The sequence below is a fragment of the Myotis davidii genome, unplaced genomic scaffold (assembly GCF_000327345.1).
Source record: "Myotis davidii unplaced genomic scaffold, ASM32734v1 scaffold866, whole genome shotgun sequence".
NCBI lineage: Eukaryota > Metazoa > Chordata > Mammalia > Chiroptera > Vespertilionidae > Myotis > Myotis davidii.
In genome coordinates, this window is record NW_006297145.1 from 106335 (window position 1) to 125372 (window position 19038).

The following is a 19038-nucleotide window of genomic DNA, read 5'->3' on the forward strand; positions in this document are numbered from 1 at the left end:
AACATGAGGAACTGTATTGAAGGGTCGTGGCCTTAGGAAGGTTGAGAACCACTGGTCTAAGGAGTTAAAAGAAGGTGGGGGAGAGAATGAAGCCAACGCGTAGAGCATGATTTGTATTCTGTGTTGCTGGCAGTAGGGGAATTCTCTTGGTCAGTTTTATAAATAGGCAGGCAATGACCTTGAGAACGAGAGGAGGTTAATGCCTCTGATGAGAATGCCACAGGCGGCTGGCGCCAGAGAGGGCCTGGGAGGTCACCGCGGCTCCCACAAGCTGCCCACCCCTGGTAGTTTACGGAAGGGGACCCTGGAAACCCGAAATGGGAAGGACAGAGAGGGTACAGCGAAGAGAGGCAAGGTCCTGAGCCAGTCCCTTCCCCTCTGCACCTCAAGCCGATGGGACCCGAAAATGTGATGGTCACTCCAACTTGGACCATTCCGGAACCTCTGCTCTTGGCTGTGGACGGGTAAGTGTGGGCTTCCAGTGGGTCTTGAAGAGCAAGAATATCAACATCCATCACCACTGTCATTATTTTTCTGGTGAAACTGAAGAAAATGAGGCTCCTGGGACAGGCTCTGAGAACCCTGTGGAAGGGCTCCACTCCCTCTAAAAGGTGGGTGTCATGCGAGGAGGTGGGGATGGTCTAAGAAATGGGTCTATCCTTCTTATTCCCCTCTTGTCTCCAGGTGTGCAAACAACCGCTCACTTATTTTAAAGGGTGGCACCGAACGAAGGAGCTAATTCCAAAAAGAGCTGGCCGATGCATTCTCCCCAGATCACCCCCCCTACACCCCCCGCCTTCCACACCCACCCATGGCCCCTTCGTCCCTGAGGCTCAGGCCATCTGGGCATCGTGCAGTCCTCACTCACCGGGGCACCACTCCATTCGTGTCTCAGGAGGACGAGCGGCTTCTCTCACCAGGGCGAGCTGGGCAGCCAGCAGCCTCAGGCAGCAGGGCACCCAGAAAGAACTCTGGCTGAGACACAGCGACGCCGCAGGCATGCCCCCATGGCACCACTGGCTCACGGGGTGACCTATGGCCACGGCCTCCTCTCGCTGGGACTCGGTTTTGTCAACCGGCCCTGAGCAGACTGGACTCACCAAATGCTGAGATCCTGCCCCAGGTTCAATCCCACTATCTTCTGGTTCATGACTGCACTTAGAAGGAAAGGCAGTCTAGACCCGCATGGTGGTCACGGGTCATGGTAGCAAAGAGATCAGGGGCACATGCAGGGACAGACTTCGGGCCTGAGCGCTGCACTTGGGGAACACGTCGGGGTTCCCCGTTTAAGGAGTGAGCCCTCAGACCGTGGCACCTGGGTGGCTATAGGGTCTTTCAACCAGATCTTGAACCTAGGGGCTCTGGGCTCCATTACCAGGGCCTCGGGCTACTGTGGCCAGCGCCAGCAACAACGTCAGACCATTTTACACGTGGGAAACTGAGGCCCAGAGAAACCACGGCTAAACCAGAAGGGCGGATGGAGCACATCAGGCGTGGCAGGAAGCACACCCCAAGGCAGCACCACGTCAGCAGTGGAGGCCCCTGTAGGGGCCTGAGGCTGGGGAGATGCCCCTGCAATGGGATTATGGTGAGGGCCCTGCCCTTTGTTGGCAGCTGGTGAACCACCCGCCTTACAGCTCCGCCGTGCAGGCTGGTGACTCTCGGTCACCTGTGCCCTCTCCCACTGCGGCAAACTGCGGAACCAGCCAGGCCCCTGAACCCACTGCCTGTTAGCAGGGACCCCTCCCGCAAGCTGCCCACCTTTCGGTGTCTCCTCTGTAAGGTGAAGGCCATAATGCCACTCTCTCCTTAGTAGAGGCGCCCTGCTAGCACAGGGCCTCTCACTTGAGAAGTCGATGAGCAGTGGCTAAAAAGAGAAAACGTAAGCTTTGGGGAATCCACGGCAGGCAGAGGGTCACCAGAGCGCCGTGCTCTCGTGCCTTTTATCATGTGTTTCGTGGTGAAACTCGACCTAGGGACTTGCGGGCATCCCCCTAAATCCAAGCAAAGACATCTCCGTCTGACCCGGCAGATGGCACGGCTAAGACACCACCCTCCCCTCCCCCCCGTCACCAGATGACTATTCAGGCAGCGTCTTATGATTGCGGAATGTAAATTATATGCGTATGTCTTCAAACTTAACAACTTGCTACTTGGATTAATGCTCTCAGGAGGCAAATGTGCCTCCCTCAGCTCTTCAGAGCTAACTCTGAAACCCCCAAATCGCAGACCAGGCTGGCATGACTGCTTAGCAGAGGCCTGAGAAACGGCTGGAGAGGGCCATGGTGTAAGGGGACCAGAGGGTGTGTGTTAACACACGGATGCGCATATGTCCAAGAAACATGCACCCGGGGCGAGCACACAGAGGAACACAAGGTTGCGAGGTTCCCAGACTGTCATCCTGCGGGACAGGTGCAAAAAAGCGCCCTCGAAAAGCCTTGAGGGCACTCACGGTGAGTCAGCAGGCTCATTTCAGGGCACAGACCTTGCTCGAGGAGCCAGTTCTTCTCTTCTTGGAAACAGAGATGCTCCCCCTCAGGATGGGGAGCTGCTATGAAATCCAGGTTAGTGACGGGGAAGAGAGGCCAGAATGGCACATGCCCACCCTTCCCAACCCCACCTTGCCTCGCTGGGGCGTTGGGTCCAGACACCCGCAGCCTTGGCCCTGGCTCTGCTGTTCGCTGGCAGTGTGACGCAGAACAGATTACCCAACCTCTCTCTGCCTGTCTCTGCAGTTAAAATGCAAAAGCCAAGATGATGATAGTTATCTAGGTGTCACACCATCAATCGGTGAATCGCCTTTTTCTTTTCCAGCTAAAAAAATGCATCTTGAGGCTCTTTCCTCACCAGTTCAATGACGTTAAGCGCATTTCTTTCTGTATTACATCACAACCCCTGGCAGACATGAAGCACCATGGAATTCTCACTCTCCGATTGCTGGACACCATTTAGGCTGTTTCTCACTGTTGTTGTTTTTTTTTGCCAGCACAAACAATGCTATGATAACACGCTATTACCTGCATCTCGGATCATGTGTGTATCTAATTCTCTATATCAGCAACTTTCAGCCTTTTTCATCTCATGGCACACATAAACCAATTACTAAAATTGTGCAGCACACCAAAAAATATACACTTCTGCCAATCTGACAAAAAAAATAGGTATGATTTTGATTCATTCACACTGGACAGCTATTGTGTTGGGTAGTGTCATTTTTTTAATTGACTATCTAAGGAAAAAGAGGTCAGCGCTCCTGACTAAACAGTCAGGTATCGCATGTTTTAAGAATTCTTGCGGCACACGGGTTGAAAATCGCTGCCCTAGATTAGAGAAAGGTGGGATTCCTGAGGCGGTGAACAGTGTGTGCTTTTTCCGTATGCAACCAGGTCTCTCCCTGTCGTAGTTCCTACAACCACCTGCAGGGGGCAGCACCGTGCCACCTGGGCCTATAGAAGGTCTTCTTAATTCCCCTATCTATAGAGGCTGTGGATAGGACTGAACGGGGGCTTTCCAATCATCTCTTCCCCAAGCAGAGTCACTCTGGTGCAGGTATCCACCCTCCCTCGTGCGTCCTTCCACAGGCTCCAAAAATATCCCAGTTTAGGCAAATCTTGGCTCTATCTCCTGACTTTATCTGGGAACTGAAGCACTGCAAAGCAGCAAAATGTAAAGGTGTCTTAGGGTGAGGACCCCCTGCGTGTTTTTCAGTGGAAGAGAAGCTCACTAGAAAGCCGTTCAAACGAAGTTCCATCTCTTCCCAGCTATGAGACTTTAGACAAGTTACTTAAGTGGCCTGTGCCTTAGCTCTCTCACCTGTTAAGCAGTGCTACTAACCCTATCCTTATGGAGTTGTATGCAGATGAAATAAGGAGGCCTGATTCAATAATGTTCACAAAGCACTTTACGCTGGGCTTGGCACATAGTAGCTGCCCAGTAAGTGGTGGCTAATGTTACTGGTAATAGCAACATCGCAGTGACGAGCACGTGGTTTCTTCTTCCCACTGCACAGGGAAGGACAGAGACTGTAGGTGTGAAGTGTTTATGTGAGGTCACAGAGAGGATGATCAGAGGCAGGGCTTGGATTTGAATCTTAGACTCTCCAAATCTGTGCCTTTCTCATCACACTACTGTCCGTATCTATGGGATATCTACAATAACAAAAGTGTAATATGCTCATTAGACCAGACATCCTTCTGGACGACCTTCCGGACAAAGCCGGAGCTGTGAGGGAAGCCCAGGTCCCAGGTGCCCGGGCTTCCAAAGGGAAGCCCGGGTCCCGGGTGCTGGAGGGAAGCCGGTGCCGGCAGCTGGGGGAAAGAAGGCCTACTCTTGCACAAATGTCGTGCATTGGGCCTCTCGTGCATATATATCCTTTAGCTACTCCCTTCATCAGCCTCATTTTGAGGGAAGGCAGAAAACTGGTGATGTGGACTCTGCCCCGGTGGCATATTTTAATGTCATGAGGAAGTAAAGCCCTAATTAGCCCTCTGTCTTCAGAACTCCTTCCCTCTGCACAGATAACACATTTTTATCTATGTTAATAACCTTTTAGAGCAGCGGCTCTGAACCTGTGGGTAGTGACTCCTTTGGGGGTCGAACGACCCTTTCACAGGGGTCGCCCAAGACCATCGGAAAACACATATATAATTACATATTGTTTTTGTGGTTAATCACTATGCTTTAATTATGTTCAATTTGTAACAATGAAAATACATCCTGCATATCAGATATATACATTAGGATTCATAACGGTAGCAAATTTACAGTTATGAAGTAGCAATGAAAATAATTTTATGGTTGGGGGTCACCACCACATGAGGAACCGTATTAAAGGGTCGCGGCATTAGGAAGGTTGAGAACCATTGTTTTAGAGGGACCACGAAACTGCAACAGCTTCCCAGCCTCCAAAATCAGTCTCTGCCGGGCAGCCAGAGAGTCCTTCTGAAATGCAGGTGTCCTTCCCTGCCCCAAAGAGGGCCACTGCTTCTGATGTAAAATGCAAACTCCTCACAGTGCATCTCAAGCCCACACAGCTCATCCTGCTGCCTGGCCAGCCTCATCTCCGGCCCCTGTCCCCGGCTTTCGTACAGTATCAAGTGCTCTAAGCTACTTGCACGTGCTGCTCCCTACCCCTGAAAGAACACATCTCAACATACTTATACAAGTGATTATTTTTATTTACATCTTTCCCAATAGACAGAGAAGGCAGGGCATTTTTCTGATTTTGTTACAGGGGTATAAATAAATATGAAAGATAGGGGGTCATGGGTGATTCCACATAAAATGAGAGACAATGAAGAAGTGAAATTGAAATAGACTTCCTCCTGAAATTCACTGCCTTCCACTGAATGCCAATGAGGAATTTTACCTCTCCTAAAGTACCAATGGGTTCTCTAGTAGAATCTAATCATGTACTGATTTCCCTTTTTGCCTTGGTTGCTAGGAAGCTCACAGTTCCATATAAATATGAATCAGTTGTACATATAATAACAATAGATAAATAGAATCTGTAGAGTTTAAAGAGGGTGTTAAATCACACCAATCACAAGGGAGATGCTCAATCAAACAATTACCAAGTGGAGGAATGAATGCTGAAGTGCATCTCATGGATTAGACGCCTTGCACAAGGAGTTGGAGGCAGATACTTTTCACAGACGCTTGGGCAACAACTCTGCGTTCTCATTCTACTTCTCACCCTCCACTCCCCAGAAATCCTCTTGCTGCTGCTAACTTTGGTCTAAGAACACAAGTCATTTATAAACATTCCCTTAAACAAAAGTCCACAATTTGTTAGTCTCTATTCTTGTGGAATGCTGCCCCATCTGGTAAGAACTCAATGTATACCAAAGTACAGCTCTCTGTGGACACCTCACCTCTGTGAGCTGCTGCCCCAAGAATATCAACTGGACTGCAGAGCAGCCGTGTGAGCCCATCCAAGACCCTATGCAGTTCCACAGAGGATCGTGAAACAACACGACAACCTATGTACGAAGCAAAGATGAACGGAAGCAGGTGATGAAACCAGGGAGGAAATGTGAATGCACAGGGATGAGGCCGGAGGAGGTGGCAGAAAAATGACAACCTGTTAGGAAGGCAGGAATAGCGGTATCGTCTTTTCCCCCTTTCAGTTTTCGTTAATGCTGTTGAAATTTGCCTTTAATTTTAATTGGGGCCTTTTTACAAAGCAGGTTTTTTTTTATAAATCAACTGTTCATTCCCTCCACTCTTCCCTCTATGAGTTTGACCTTCTCCAGAGGCTCAGCGTGACGATGCAGGAGGAAACGTTTGCTCACGCTGGCAACGCCAGGATCCCAGAGGCGGGAACGAGGACCTGACATTTCAAGCCCCTGCTCTCCAGCATCTCTGCTCCTAAATGTCTTCGTGAGTCAAGGCTGTGCTAAAAGGAAGAACACGAAGGATCGAAGAGAGGAAAAAATGTTGTCCTTGGGGATAATGCCAAGAGAAATTTGCAAGATCGTGACAGAGTGACCATCCTTTGGCAAAGCTACTCACACAATGAGGACAGAGCAAATTCCAGAAAGATATTGATCCCTTTTTAATGCAATTCTTCAATTACCCACTAAGCTTGGCTTTCAGTCTCTTATAATTTAAGTAAGTTCTTTTACAAATGTTCTTTTCAATTTCGTCTCTTTTACCTTTTCTTTCTTTCTTTGGGGGAAAAACTAACACGATCCTAGGAGTCATAAATATAATGGTTCAAGGTGAGCCTGGGTGGGTTTGCAATGGAGTGTTTTGTTGCTAGAATCAATGTCTACAGCGCAACCATCCATCAGGAAAATCCGTTCATATCAATACCATTTTCTCAGCCCGTGAGTGGATACACGGATGGGGTGTTTCTCCTCACTGACTCTACATTCCTGTCCCTCATCAATTCCTGTACATTCTCAGTTAATGAGAAGATAGGCTTCCAATTTAACTGACCCTCAGACTGAAGAATCCAAATTCAAGGTAGATGAATCAACCATCTTTTTTTTTTAATCTTCACCCGAGGATATTTTTCCCATTGATTTTTAGAGAGAGTAGAAAGGAGGGAGGAGAGAGAGAGTGAGAGGGAAGCATTGCCGTGAAAGAGAGACACATCATGTGAGAGAGACACGTTGATTGGTTGCCTCCTGCATGTGCCCAGTCAGGGCTGGGGAACGTGTAACCCAGGTATGTGCCCTTGACTGGGAATCGAATCTGTGACCCTTTTATCCATGGGCTGATGCTCTAACCACTGAGCAACTGGCCAGGGCAAACCAACCATCTCTGAAAAGACTGATAGATTTGATGACATGGAAATGAAAAGCTCTTATGATTAAATGGGTGTAGGACATCAATAACTTATATACCTGCCCAGCCAGCGTGGCTCAGTGGATTGAGCATTGTGCCAGGTACCAAGAGGTTGCTGGTTCTAATCCCAGTTAGTGCATATGCCCAGGTTGCAGGATTGATCCCCAGTAGGGGGAGTGCAGGAGGCAGCCGATTGACGTTTCTATCTTCTCTCCCTCTGCTCTCCTCTCTCTAAAAAAATCAATAAAGACATATTTCTTAAATGTTACATACCAAAAATAAATGAATATGTTATAGATATTATATTATTGTACATATTATAATGATGTATACAATATATGTTATATATGCTATAGATTTTCTACATTATATGCACATATATACAGCTATACAAACAAACATGCTCAGGAGCCCTACTTTCCTATTTAAATTATGCAAATTAAAATAGGATACTTTTTTGCCTATCAGATTGGCAAAAATGGAAAAGAAATATAATATCCAGTGTTGCCAAGGCTGGGAAAAATGAGGCATCTCATCCACTGCTGATGCTGGTAGGAGGGACTGTAAAAACAACAACTCTTCCCCAAGAGCAATTTGGCACGGTTACCAAAGCCGTAAAACCCGTCTATCCCCTGAGCCAACGCCACTGTAGAAAGACAGCCCAAGGAATGATTAGAGATGGGCTTAAAGATTTATGTGCGAGGATGTTTAAAGCAGCAATATGGATCATGCCAAAAACAACAAACAGCTCAGGAAGACGAAATTAGTTAAAGAAACAGTGTACCTCTTTGCAATGACATACTACGCAATCACTGAAAGTCATGGTCTAGAAACATTTAAGGTGGGAAAATAGCCGTGATGTGCTGTTTGGTGAGGGAAGCAGGCTCCGTATCTATGTTCCAAATGGCCGAGAAAATTCCCAATGCAAATTTCGGGACACACAAATTACAGGCTCAAAATAGGGACACAGGGGACTTAAAAGACAAGAGTCAAATTGTCCAACCATGATTATTTCTGGGTGGAGATTATCGATGATTTTAGTTTTTCTTCCTTTGTGTTTTTCTGGGGTTTCTAAGTTTTTTAACTTGAACTCATATATCTTAGTCATTAACACACGCGCGCACACACACCCCGGGCCCCCCCGCCCCACACACACACACACTTTATTTTAAAAGTCCAGGCTGACTCCTCTACTCTTCGTGGTTCCTAAGAACCAGAAAAAAAATGGCCCTTTATTTGCCCAGTCTGTGATGGGCTGACAACCACCGGCCTTTTACACGAGGCCCAGGAGACCCTGTTCTCATCCTGTAGCCCCAGCAGACAGTGTGGACAGATTTAGAGACTCCACCAGTCAATGGCATGACTGCGTAAGTACGGGTCTACCCTAATGGGGTGGAGTGGAGGTTACAGTTCTCTATTTAGCGAATTTCCACAGACAACATACAAAATCAACTCCTGACAAAGGCCAGGACATGATGAGAGAGATAAGAGAGGAAAAAGGAAAAAAGGCAAAGCGTGCCCAGTGCCACCTCTGCACCCAAAGTCTAGTCAATAAAATGCATGGGGGGGCGGGGGTGGCCATGGCCCAGGCTGTCTGGGTTCCTAGTGGCTCTTGTCATCAAAAGGCTGTAAAACCATTTCCATAAGGAAAAAAATCAAGGAACACACGTGCATCTACTGAACCCTGGCTCTGGCTGCACACCCAGCTCCTCGGTGAGAAGAGCTGAGAGCAGAGGCCAGGAGCACACCTCCGGAGGCAGGAAGGCCTGGTTCCCATCTGATCCTGCCACCTCTCACCTGTGTGTTGCTGGCTGTCCCCGTCCCTACCCCGTGCCCGGCTTCCTCTTCTTCTCCCCGGGGCTGTGGTGAAGGCTCGGTGGGCAGAGCTCCGGGTGGCCCACGATGACCCTCCCTGATGGCACCCAGATTTCTTAGTGTGCTCAGCGTCATAGTTAGGAAGCTTGTTCAAGGTGCCACAGGGGCCCAGAGGCAGAGCAAAGCTTCGAACCCAGCGTGTCTGGCTCCAGGGCTCAGGCTCTAGCATCGTGGGGTGTCTTTATCAGAAACCTCTTCATGAACCCTCGCACACCATTTCAGATGTGGTCCAAATAAATTACAGGGCTTCTTAAAGTGCCGATGCCCATGCTGTCAAATCACCGCTTCCACCTGCATTAATTGCTTTGATGGGCCTGGAACCACCTCCCCCCTCCCTCCTTGTCAGGGCCCCTGGGGAGCCACTGGGGAGCCCAACAGGGAAGGTGCTGGAAATAAGGCTGGGGCTGCAGCGGGTCCAGGACAGGGCTGTCACACACTGACCTCTGGGCCATGCCGCTGCCCTGCCTCCCACATTTTTAAGGGCGGTCGGGACACACAATTCCATCCCGCCACTGGGCTTGACGGCTGCTGGGAAATGAACATGCGGAGACTAAAACCCAGATAGGAGACATTTTTAAAGAAACTCTGTCTACATGGGAATATTAACTACATTTAGTAAAGGACTCTGCAATTCAAACCTCTGCCAGTCCCAGTATGTTTTCCCTCCAATAGCACTATTTCTTTTTTCAACTAAGCCGACACAACAGAAGAGCTTCAAAGCCAAGCGAATGCAGTCGATAACGTTTTTCATCACAATGCCTGCAGTGGGACCTCCGTGGCCACAGTTTTTCAGCGTTGGATGTGCAATGGCGACAAGGGCTGTTTGTGAGGACCACAAGGCAGGCTCGAGGATGGAGAGTCTGAGTCACAGAGCGGCAAAGGGAGCTGCCCAAGGTCACAGCCAAGTACACTCCCAGATGAACCCAGGTCCATCTCCAAAAGCCATCTCTAACCTCTTGGGTGCAGACCTCCCTTCCCATGATCTTCCGATATATCAGCATTGGAAGAAATGCATGCTCCGGAAACAGCTAAGGGTGAGGACGGGGTGGGTCAGCGTCTCTGGTCAAGGCAAAGTGGATACATGGGGGAGGGGGAGCGAGCGATGCTAAGGGGAGGCAGTGCCTCCCAGGCCTCGGTGTGGTTAAGACTTGCCTGGGGTCTGGTGACCTTTCAGTTAAGCTACCCTGGTGAACCACTACTTCTAAGGCCCCAAGACCCAGGCCTTTTAATGTCACCTCACTATGTTCCTCCGCTGTAGCCCACAGCCTCCCATCTAGAGACTTGTCTATGGAGGCCAAAACATTTGCTTTGCATTCAAAGAGGGGAGGATGCTGATATTAGGAAAACGCAGGTGGAGAGGCAACATAGCTACAAAACTGGCTCCCAGCCGAAGCAAAGCCACAGCCAATTCAGCAGACGGAACACACATTCTCAAAGCGGGAAGGAAGGAAGGGGGGCTGGGGCTGGAAAAGAAGGGGGGGAAAAGCCCATTTATGCATTCTCGGTAGAGAATAAAGCAGCTTTTAAACACACGAGTGCTTAGCAGGGCCTTGGCCTTCCCCTGAAACGCTGTGGTTTCTTGAAGCCTGAACAGTGTTGTTGTTGCATAAAAGCAAAAAGCCAGAAGATACACCTCACCCAAAACTGGCTCATTGATTACTTCAGAATGCATAAATGATTCTATTTTGGAATCACGGGCACGGTCAGGCTCATAAACAACCCACTTCTGGAAATGTGGTTTTGATATTAAGAGCAAAGTGACACATGGAATAACCGAAAGGGGCCCCCGTAGGGAGGAGTTGGGCTGCAGAGGGTGAAAAAAGCTGTTGCCCACTAGGACACAGACCACTTTTTTTTTAAAGGCCTTTCTCTAAAACACAGCTGATCCTTGGACAACGCGGGGGTTTGGGGCAGTGATGCCCGTGCAGTAACTTAGGTTGGCCCTCTGCATACCCGGATTCCCAGCCACCAGTTGATCCTAGAACAATGCGAGTTTGAACTGTGTGGGTCAATTGGGGGCGGAAAAAATCCATGTATAAGTGGACCTGCTCCGTTCAAACCAGGTTGTTCAAGGGTCAACTGTACAGCAGAGGGCTACCTAGTTACCGAAGTTTTTACACCTATTATGTCATTTGATCACAGCCATCCTGGGAAAGAGGCAGCTGGGAGGCGGCTGTGCCCATTTCACAGCTCCAGAGACTGAGTTCAGAGATTCGTGTGAGGTGCCCACAGCCACACAGCCAGCTTCATGGTAAAGCATCTACTAGATCCTATGTCTTCCTCGATTTTCCTACCCAGCACCTGCTATGCTGCACCACACGGACTTCCTTCAGATGGCACACTCAGGGACCACGGCACCCTGAACTCACCAGCCCTGCATTGGGAGCAAGGTCACGCCATTCATTCGGCCAATATTTATTTAGTTATTAGAGGACCGACTATGTGCCAGGCACTGCAGAGGTACTCGGTGTGTCACTGAGCAATGCAGACCGGATTCTGTTCTTGGAGCTTACTCGTGGCGGGGAAGGCAGATGATAAACAGAGCGAACCGAAGAGTCCTAGACAAGGGCACTGAATGAAACTGAAGCAGGATAGGGGGTGGGGGGTGGGGGGTGGTAGTGAGGGGTGCTGCTTTGAAGAGGGAGGCAGGGCTGTGGAGGTACGCAGATATCATAACACTTACAACACTAGATGACCTGTGGCCATGAGAAGGTCCATGAGCCACCCCCCTCACCTCACCGCCCCCAATTCACCCCCCACCCCCGCATGGCTCCCTGAGGACAGGGGCCTGTACCGTCCATCTCTGACTTCCAGCCTCAGGCCTGGCTGTGCTAAGTGCTGCCCAGAGCTGAACGAACAAAGGGTTCTGCACGTCGATGAGTTGGGCTAACACACGCCGCCGTTCCCTAGATGCGGGGGCATCAGGCTCCCCACTTAGTAAAACGAAGCCTTTGGGTGGTTCTGAAAAGGCCCTGGTATGCCAGGCACTAGCAGTGATGCCGGCCTGCTTCCTGCGGGGGGGCGGGGGGGGGTGTCACTGTCTCCAGGAGGCTGGCTACAGAGCCCAGGGGCTGGTGCCCTCAGGAGGTGAGGCAGAAGGGCCACCTACTTCCTAACCCAGCGGGGAACCTCCTTGAGCACGACTTCCTCGATCTCCTTGCCTCCCCGCCTCTTCTGGGAGGGAGAAAGCAGCTGGCACATAGTAGACACACATTAATGTCAGCCTCCCACTGCCCAGGAGCATTGCAGTAAAGCAAAGTTTGAAAATGAGTGCACTGGCCTCAAGGTGCCACGTCCTGCAGCGGGCACCAGGGGTGCACAGGAAACAAATGGAGCGTCTGACTCCTGCTCCTGGCACCCTTTCCACCTGCTGTGCTATAAACGTAAAACGGAACCGTCGGAGGCACAGGAATCTAAATGCAGCCCCAACCCTGCAGGGCACTTAGAAGTCTGTGAGGGCTCCGGGTTAATATCAGCTTCGGGAGGAGGGGGAGGGTGAAAAAAAGTTTGAAATATTTGCATTTCAGTCTCCAGCTACCTCCAGCCATTAAAGGCTATTGCTTCTCATGAGAGTGTCTGGTCCCTGCCGGGCACCGAGCAGTGGACTCCCAGGTCATCAAAGAGCCTTACAGGAAAGCCAGCTGGAGTGTCATCCCCTGAGGACACCTGCTTCAGTGCAAAGCCCTCCGCGTGTCAGAGGGGGGGGACTGTGACTCGGAGGAGATGCGCATGTGCTGTGAGCACGAACAAACAGGCGTATGAAGGGATGCATGCACTTGACAGGTGCGTACAGGCTGTATGCTGTGTGGCTGAAGGCAGGCGGAGGTGGGAAGCAACAATACACAAAACCCAATTGGTCGGGGTTAAAGGATCACACTTAGCTTTGCAGCTCCATCCACATGACGACGCCACGGCAGGTAATAAACAACGCGGGGTTTGTGGGAAGAAGGGGTGGGGGTGGTGACGGAAAAACCAGAAGCTGGCGCTGGAGTGATTTGCTCTTTCATGCCCATCTTAACGTCAGGAGGCAGGGATCTTCTACTATAAGAATATCAGTCCTTCATAAATAAAGGCCTTCTCCCGCACCCTGCAAAGACGCTTCTTTGAATTGAACAGTAAATAACCAATTAAAAGGATTTTTGTAAGACACAGGCACCAGCATTTTCCTTGAGGATCAGAGCTTGAGCCAGACAAGACAAGACTAAATTAATGGACCCTCTCCATGTACCGTGTCACCCTCTGGACCCAGCACCCAACATCTCTTCAAGAAAGGGTTTTATTAATAGGGAGCTTTCAACCTGTCACTGCTGGCAGGACCCACAGGACCCAAGACAGACTGCGGAGCCGGAGGAAAGTCCTCGCATACCCATGAGCCTATCCGCCCCGCTTCCCAGCCGGAATGCAGGAATGACACCAGGGGAGAAGCGCGTTTCAGACACAAAGTTGGAAGTGGCTAATAATGTCTAATAGCTTCAGCTAGCCGTGTGCAATGGGGAAATGACAAATGTGTCATTTAGAACATGCTGGGCCACACACAATGACCTATAAATGCAGACAGATTCTTCCCAGGTTACTGTGCAAAAGAAGGGAGGGTGTGATGATAACTCTAATTAAGTGCAAGGGCCGGCCACTGTTTTGAACTTCTGGAACGTTTCAAATTCTAATGTGCTCCTTGGATGCTCCCGGGGGGACGCAGAGACTGTAATGAAGCCGTTTAATTTTTATCCAGATGAAGCGCACACAGATGCACACCCATCCCAGCAGCACCTGGGTTTCCTCCCTCCCCACTTTCCGCTCCCTGCTACCTGCAGAATCAAGGACTCAGAAAGCAAGTGGGTAAGTGAATCTGATGTTGAGTGCCTCCAGGGCGGAGCGCTAATCCTACCGCATGGATAATCCTATTATCATTTTTCCCTTTAATCTGGAATGGCATCAGGGTTGGTGCTCTTGGGTCAGGGACCGCAGTCAAGTTCTCCTCAGTACAGTGTGTAACCATCAATTTCCTGATATAGTAGGAGGCTACACAGTGCCAGGATTCTCATCTTCCAATCCTTCGCCAACTCTCTTTACTCTGCCTTAAACGAAAGCAATCCCAAAAACATCGCAACGGACATTCTAAATGCCTTGTGTGCAGCACTTATGGAGCAAATCACCGACTGTCTGAGCTGGCAGGGACCTTGGGCGGCCCCTGGCCCACCCAACCCTAGGACACAGAGTGGGCCAGTGACTGGCCCAAGGTCACGCAGCAAGTGTGCCGCAGAGTCCGATGCATCATCCCTGGTCCGCGGACTCCTTGGCCAATTTGTCAAGCGTTTTTGGCTGAAGACCTTTGAAAGGTCTCCTTTTTTTATTGTTATTAGCTTGGCTCCTGTTCATTCGAGATAGATTTTTCAAAATCCAAACGTTTCAACATAATTGCAAATAGTAACTGGCTTGCCTTATCTACACCTGTCACTGCTGATGTAGCAAACAGGCTTCAAGAGACGGATGGGAGCCCCACCGGACACGGGATGACAATGGAGGCTTGACTTATCAGAGAGAGAAATGGAAAACACTGCAAATGTTCAGACTCCTCTGCTCACGGGGAGGAGGTGAGCCTCTCTGACTCATAAACTCTTAAGTAACCTGACTCCTAAAATTCAATTTCCTTTTTATTACACATACACGATTCATCTCTGTTTTGGGAAGCTCAGAGGATCTTTCCCCGCCTCTTCCTACCAGCAGAAGAAAAACAAAGATTTTAAGATGAAAAACACATCTCCTTAATCGCTAAAACATGGGAACAACCTGTCTACGGACAGATGAATGGAGAAAGTGACTGTGGCATAGATAGATAGGTAGGTAGGTAGGTAGGTACGGAGAAAGTGACTGTGGCATAGATAGATAGATAGATAGGTAGATAGATAGATAGATAGATAGATAGATAAATAGATAATATTATTCAGCCATAAAAAGGAAGGCCATTCTGTCATTGGTGACAACATGGATGAGCCTGGAGGACATTAGGCTAAGTTAAATAAGCCAGAGAGAGAAAGACAAATACTGTGTGACCTCACGTATATGTGGAATCTAAAAAAGTCAAACTCATGGAAGTAGAGATGGGGGCCAAGGGGCAGGGGAAATGGGGAGATGTTGGACAAAGGTACAAACTTTCAGTTATAAGGTGAATAAGTTCTAATGCACAGACTCATGCCAACAGTTAACAATTCTATTATTGTATACTTGGAAATCTGCTAAGAGAGGACATCCTAAGTGTTCTTAGCACAAAAATAAAATAACTATGTAAGGTGATGGATATGTAAATTAGCTTGATTATGGTAATCACTTTACAATGTATAGGTATATCAAATCATCACATTGTACACCTTAAATATGTACAGTTTTTATTTTTCTGTTATACCCAATAAAGCTGAAAGAAAAGCAAAATAAACAAACAAACAAGCAGTCAGCCCTCCGTGTCCTCAGATACGAAATTCAAAGAATACAGACTCATAGAAAGGTTACCAGAAGGGAAGGGGTGGAGAGTGGATGAAAAAAGTGAGGGGGACTATAGTCAATAATATTGTAATAAGTTTGCTAGATGATTACTAGAATTGGTGGGGTGATCACATTGTAAGGTATAAAACTGTCGAATCACTATATTGTACACCAGTATAACTAATATAATATTGCATACCAGCTATACTCAAATAAAAATATTTCTTTAAAGATCCACTAAGGGACTTGAGCATCCTCAGATTTCGATATCTGCGGGAGGTCCTAGAACCAATCTCCCATGGACACCGAAGGACGACTGTAAGTAAATAAAATAAAATTGAAGAAAAAAAGACATCATATGCTAAATGTGATATGGTGTCTTGGAGCATAAAAAAGATATAAGTAGAAAACCCAGTGACATTTGAGTGAAGTCTGAAGTCCGGTGAGTAGGAATGTGCCCTCACCACAAACTCTGACCTGGTGCCCTCCTGCGCAGCAGCTGACACAGGGGCTGGGAGTGGACGTCCTGGTTAAGGCCAGTCTGTACCTCCTAGGAAGCCAGGCCTCTTTGAGCTTCCCGTTAGGGGGCTGAATACCCTTCATGTTGTGGAAATGTGTCAACATCTCCGGGTGTTCTTAAACGGTCCCTGAAACTGCCTGCCCATCCTGCAACCCCAGGTGGAGGCGCTCCGGGAGGCCCCTAGACAGGTTCCGCCTCCTCTGGTTTAAATTCCACCCACGGAAAGGCTGTCCCCCTTTCTCCCTGGAGTTAAGGTAACACAAAGCAGCACCCGTTTTGCCTGTTGCTTCTGGAGGGTCCAAGTGGGTACATTCCAGGCAGGTGATGAGTCTGCACTGGCAGGAAGGGGGGCACCCCTGAGACAGGAGCTCATTCTGCCTTAGCGGGCGCCTCCCAGGAAAAGTGACAGGGACGGAGCTCCCACAGGCTCCCTTCCCACCCAAGGACAGTTCTGCTCCGACCAACCTCTCCCTCTGGCGACAATTAGTCCTGGGGCTTCAGAAACTATGTGGAGAGTTTAGGTTTCACTCTGGACGCAAGAAGAGTAGACACACGAGCTAAGGCCTGCTGCTGTGAGTCGGAGGAACAGCGCCTTGGTGTACAGCTCAGGGAGGCTCAGACGGAAGGTGCAGAGCGTAACCGGTGAAATGCAGGAGGGCCGGGCTGAAACTCTCAGCCAAGCAGCTCAGCCTGACAGGCATGGCCGAGCCTGGGGGAGAATTAAAGGGAGAGTCTGTGTTTGTCATGTCCAGGTTACCTGAGGCCTTCCCGAAGTCTATCACCCCCGGATGATTAAGTTACTCGGGTCTTTCTTTAATTGCCACTAAAACTGCATCCACTCTTATAAATGCCCATCTGGGCCAAGTATCTTTCAAGTATCGATTTATCATCTGGGAACTCCAGATCGTTTAGGGCCAAAGGCTAATGGGTTATTTCTTTATAAATAGATGGAATGTCAGCTAAAGGGAAAAGATGAATGTGGGGGGAGGCGACCGAGAGGAGGATAGGTACGTGGAAATCCACAAGGAGCTTCGTCTACTGCACCCACACACCCCAAAACACAACCTGATCAGCCTTTTGCCAGATGCAGCAAATAAATTTCCAGATCTTCGGGGGCCTCCCTGAGGGGGCAGAGGGATTGGGAAGCAAATAAGGGAAGGCCAAGGTCAGCGATGAGATGGTCATGTCCCAGGTGAAGTCAGTCCCTGAACGGCACACAAGCACCCTCCCTGAACCTCTGCTGCCGAAGCGTTTCCCAGCAGCCAGCGGGCCCTCGGCTGGAGTTCAAAACACCTGCGCTGAGGAGGACCAGAGGCAGGGGCGAGGGGCAGGGGGTGAGAAGCTGGGTCACAGGCCCGCCCTAGCCCCTAGGAAGCACTGTCCTTGCAGAGGCAGAGAGTGTCACTGTTGCTTTTCTCCAAAACGCTTCACTTCTTGCACACAAAGGTGTGTGTGTGTGTGTGTGTGTGTGTGTGTCTGCAAGGCATCCTTGAATTCACACAAGACCAACACTATCCATCTCCTACTCCAACTGGTTTTCAAAAGCCCTGGGAAGGAGGTTAGCAAACACACACACATTCCTTTAAACAGCATGGTTAAATCCCTACCCGTAGGAGCCTGTGGTCCTAAGGTTATATTTCTCAATTAGCAAAAAGTACAATCACTCTCAAGAGAGCGGGGGATATGTCTTTGACATTCAGGCAGGGGCCTCATTTCCAACAAGGTTAGGGACTCTTATCTGGTCCTGATGCCCCCTTTCCCACGTGGAGAACTAGAGGCTCTGAGGGGACAAATGACTTGGCCCGGAATGCACATCCTGGTCCACAAAAGGCAGGGTGAGGCCAGAGCTCTTCGGATCCCCAGAACAGCCTCCTGGGGCTACTTGGGGCGTTATAACAACACTTTCTTTGGGGGGCAAAAGCCTACAGAATAATGAGAATGCCAGCAGAAGACACCCGCTGATTACTAACTATATGCCAGTGGAGACCATATCTTTTAATGCTCCTAAGAATCCAAAGCCTACAGAATAATGAGAATACCAGCAGAAGCAGAAGACACTCACTGATTACTGACTATATGCCTTTGGAGACCATATCTTTTAATGCTCCTAAGAATCCCCAACTCTTTCCACTTTGTGATCATACATTTACCCAGATATTTGATGAGGTCTGTCTCCCACTCATAAGTCTTTATGCCTAAGGGGAAGGCAGGGTCCAGATCGGCTTTGCTCATCACTATATCCCAGTGCCAGGCATGTATTTGCTCAATAAACTAGATGTTCCTGTTTTAAAGAACTATTTTTAAGAAAAATGAAGCCCAGAAAGGTCAAGTGAGTTGCCTAAGGACACACAGCAGGGAGCTACTGCCACTAAGAGTAGCTGCCCCTGAACTCATCTCCCAAACCAGAACCCTACCTTGACGGCCTCAGCGTGGGTCACCCGGGACAGGGATTTGTCGTTGACACGCAGAATCTGGTCCCCGACTTTCAGTCCTTCCTTCTCAGCCAGAGAGCCTGGCTCCACCAGCGACACGTAGATGCCCACGCCATGCTCCGAGCCCCCGCGGATGCTGAAGCCCAAGCCTTCATGGGCCTTGGCGCGCCTCAGGCTCACCAGGCGCACCTCCCCTGGCCCCGCGCCGTCGGGGCCGCCCCACGCGGGGTGCCGGTAGGGGGCGGTGGCGGGCAGGTAGAGGCCCTCGGCGGTGTACTGGTCAGCAGCATGGGCAGCAGGCGCCGCTTGACCGGGCTGTCCAGCAGCACGCGCAGGGTGCTCACCAGGTCGAAGACGTTGCGGCGCGCGTGGTAGGCGTTCAGGCAGTGCGTGAACTGCTCCCGCTCCGCCTCGCTCAGCAGCGCTGCCAGCGCCTGGTGC

The 19038-nt window shown here is 49.6% G+C and overlaps 1 protein-coding gene across 1 annotated transcript in view; it reads right to left on the reverse strand.

The window, feature by feature from the left end:
- DFNB31 (deafness, autosomal recessive 31) overlaps window positions 1–19037 on the reverse strand; it is a gene marked incomplete at its 5' end in the record, with an annotated part of 60456 nt that extends 41419 nt beyond the window's left edge. The window contains 2 exon segments of the mRNA XM_006772888.2: window positions 18580–18881; window positions 18884–19037. Of these exon segments, the coding sequence (XP_006772951.1) occupies window positions 18580–18881; window positions 18884–19037 (456 nt within the window).
- Between the last annotated feature and the right edge of the window lies 1 nt (window position 19038).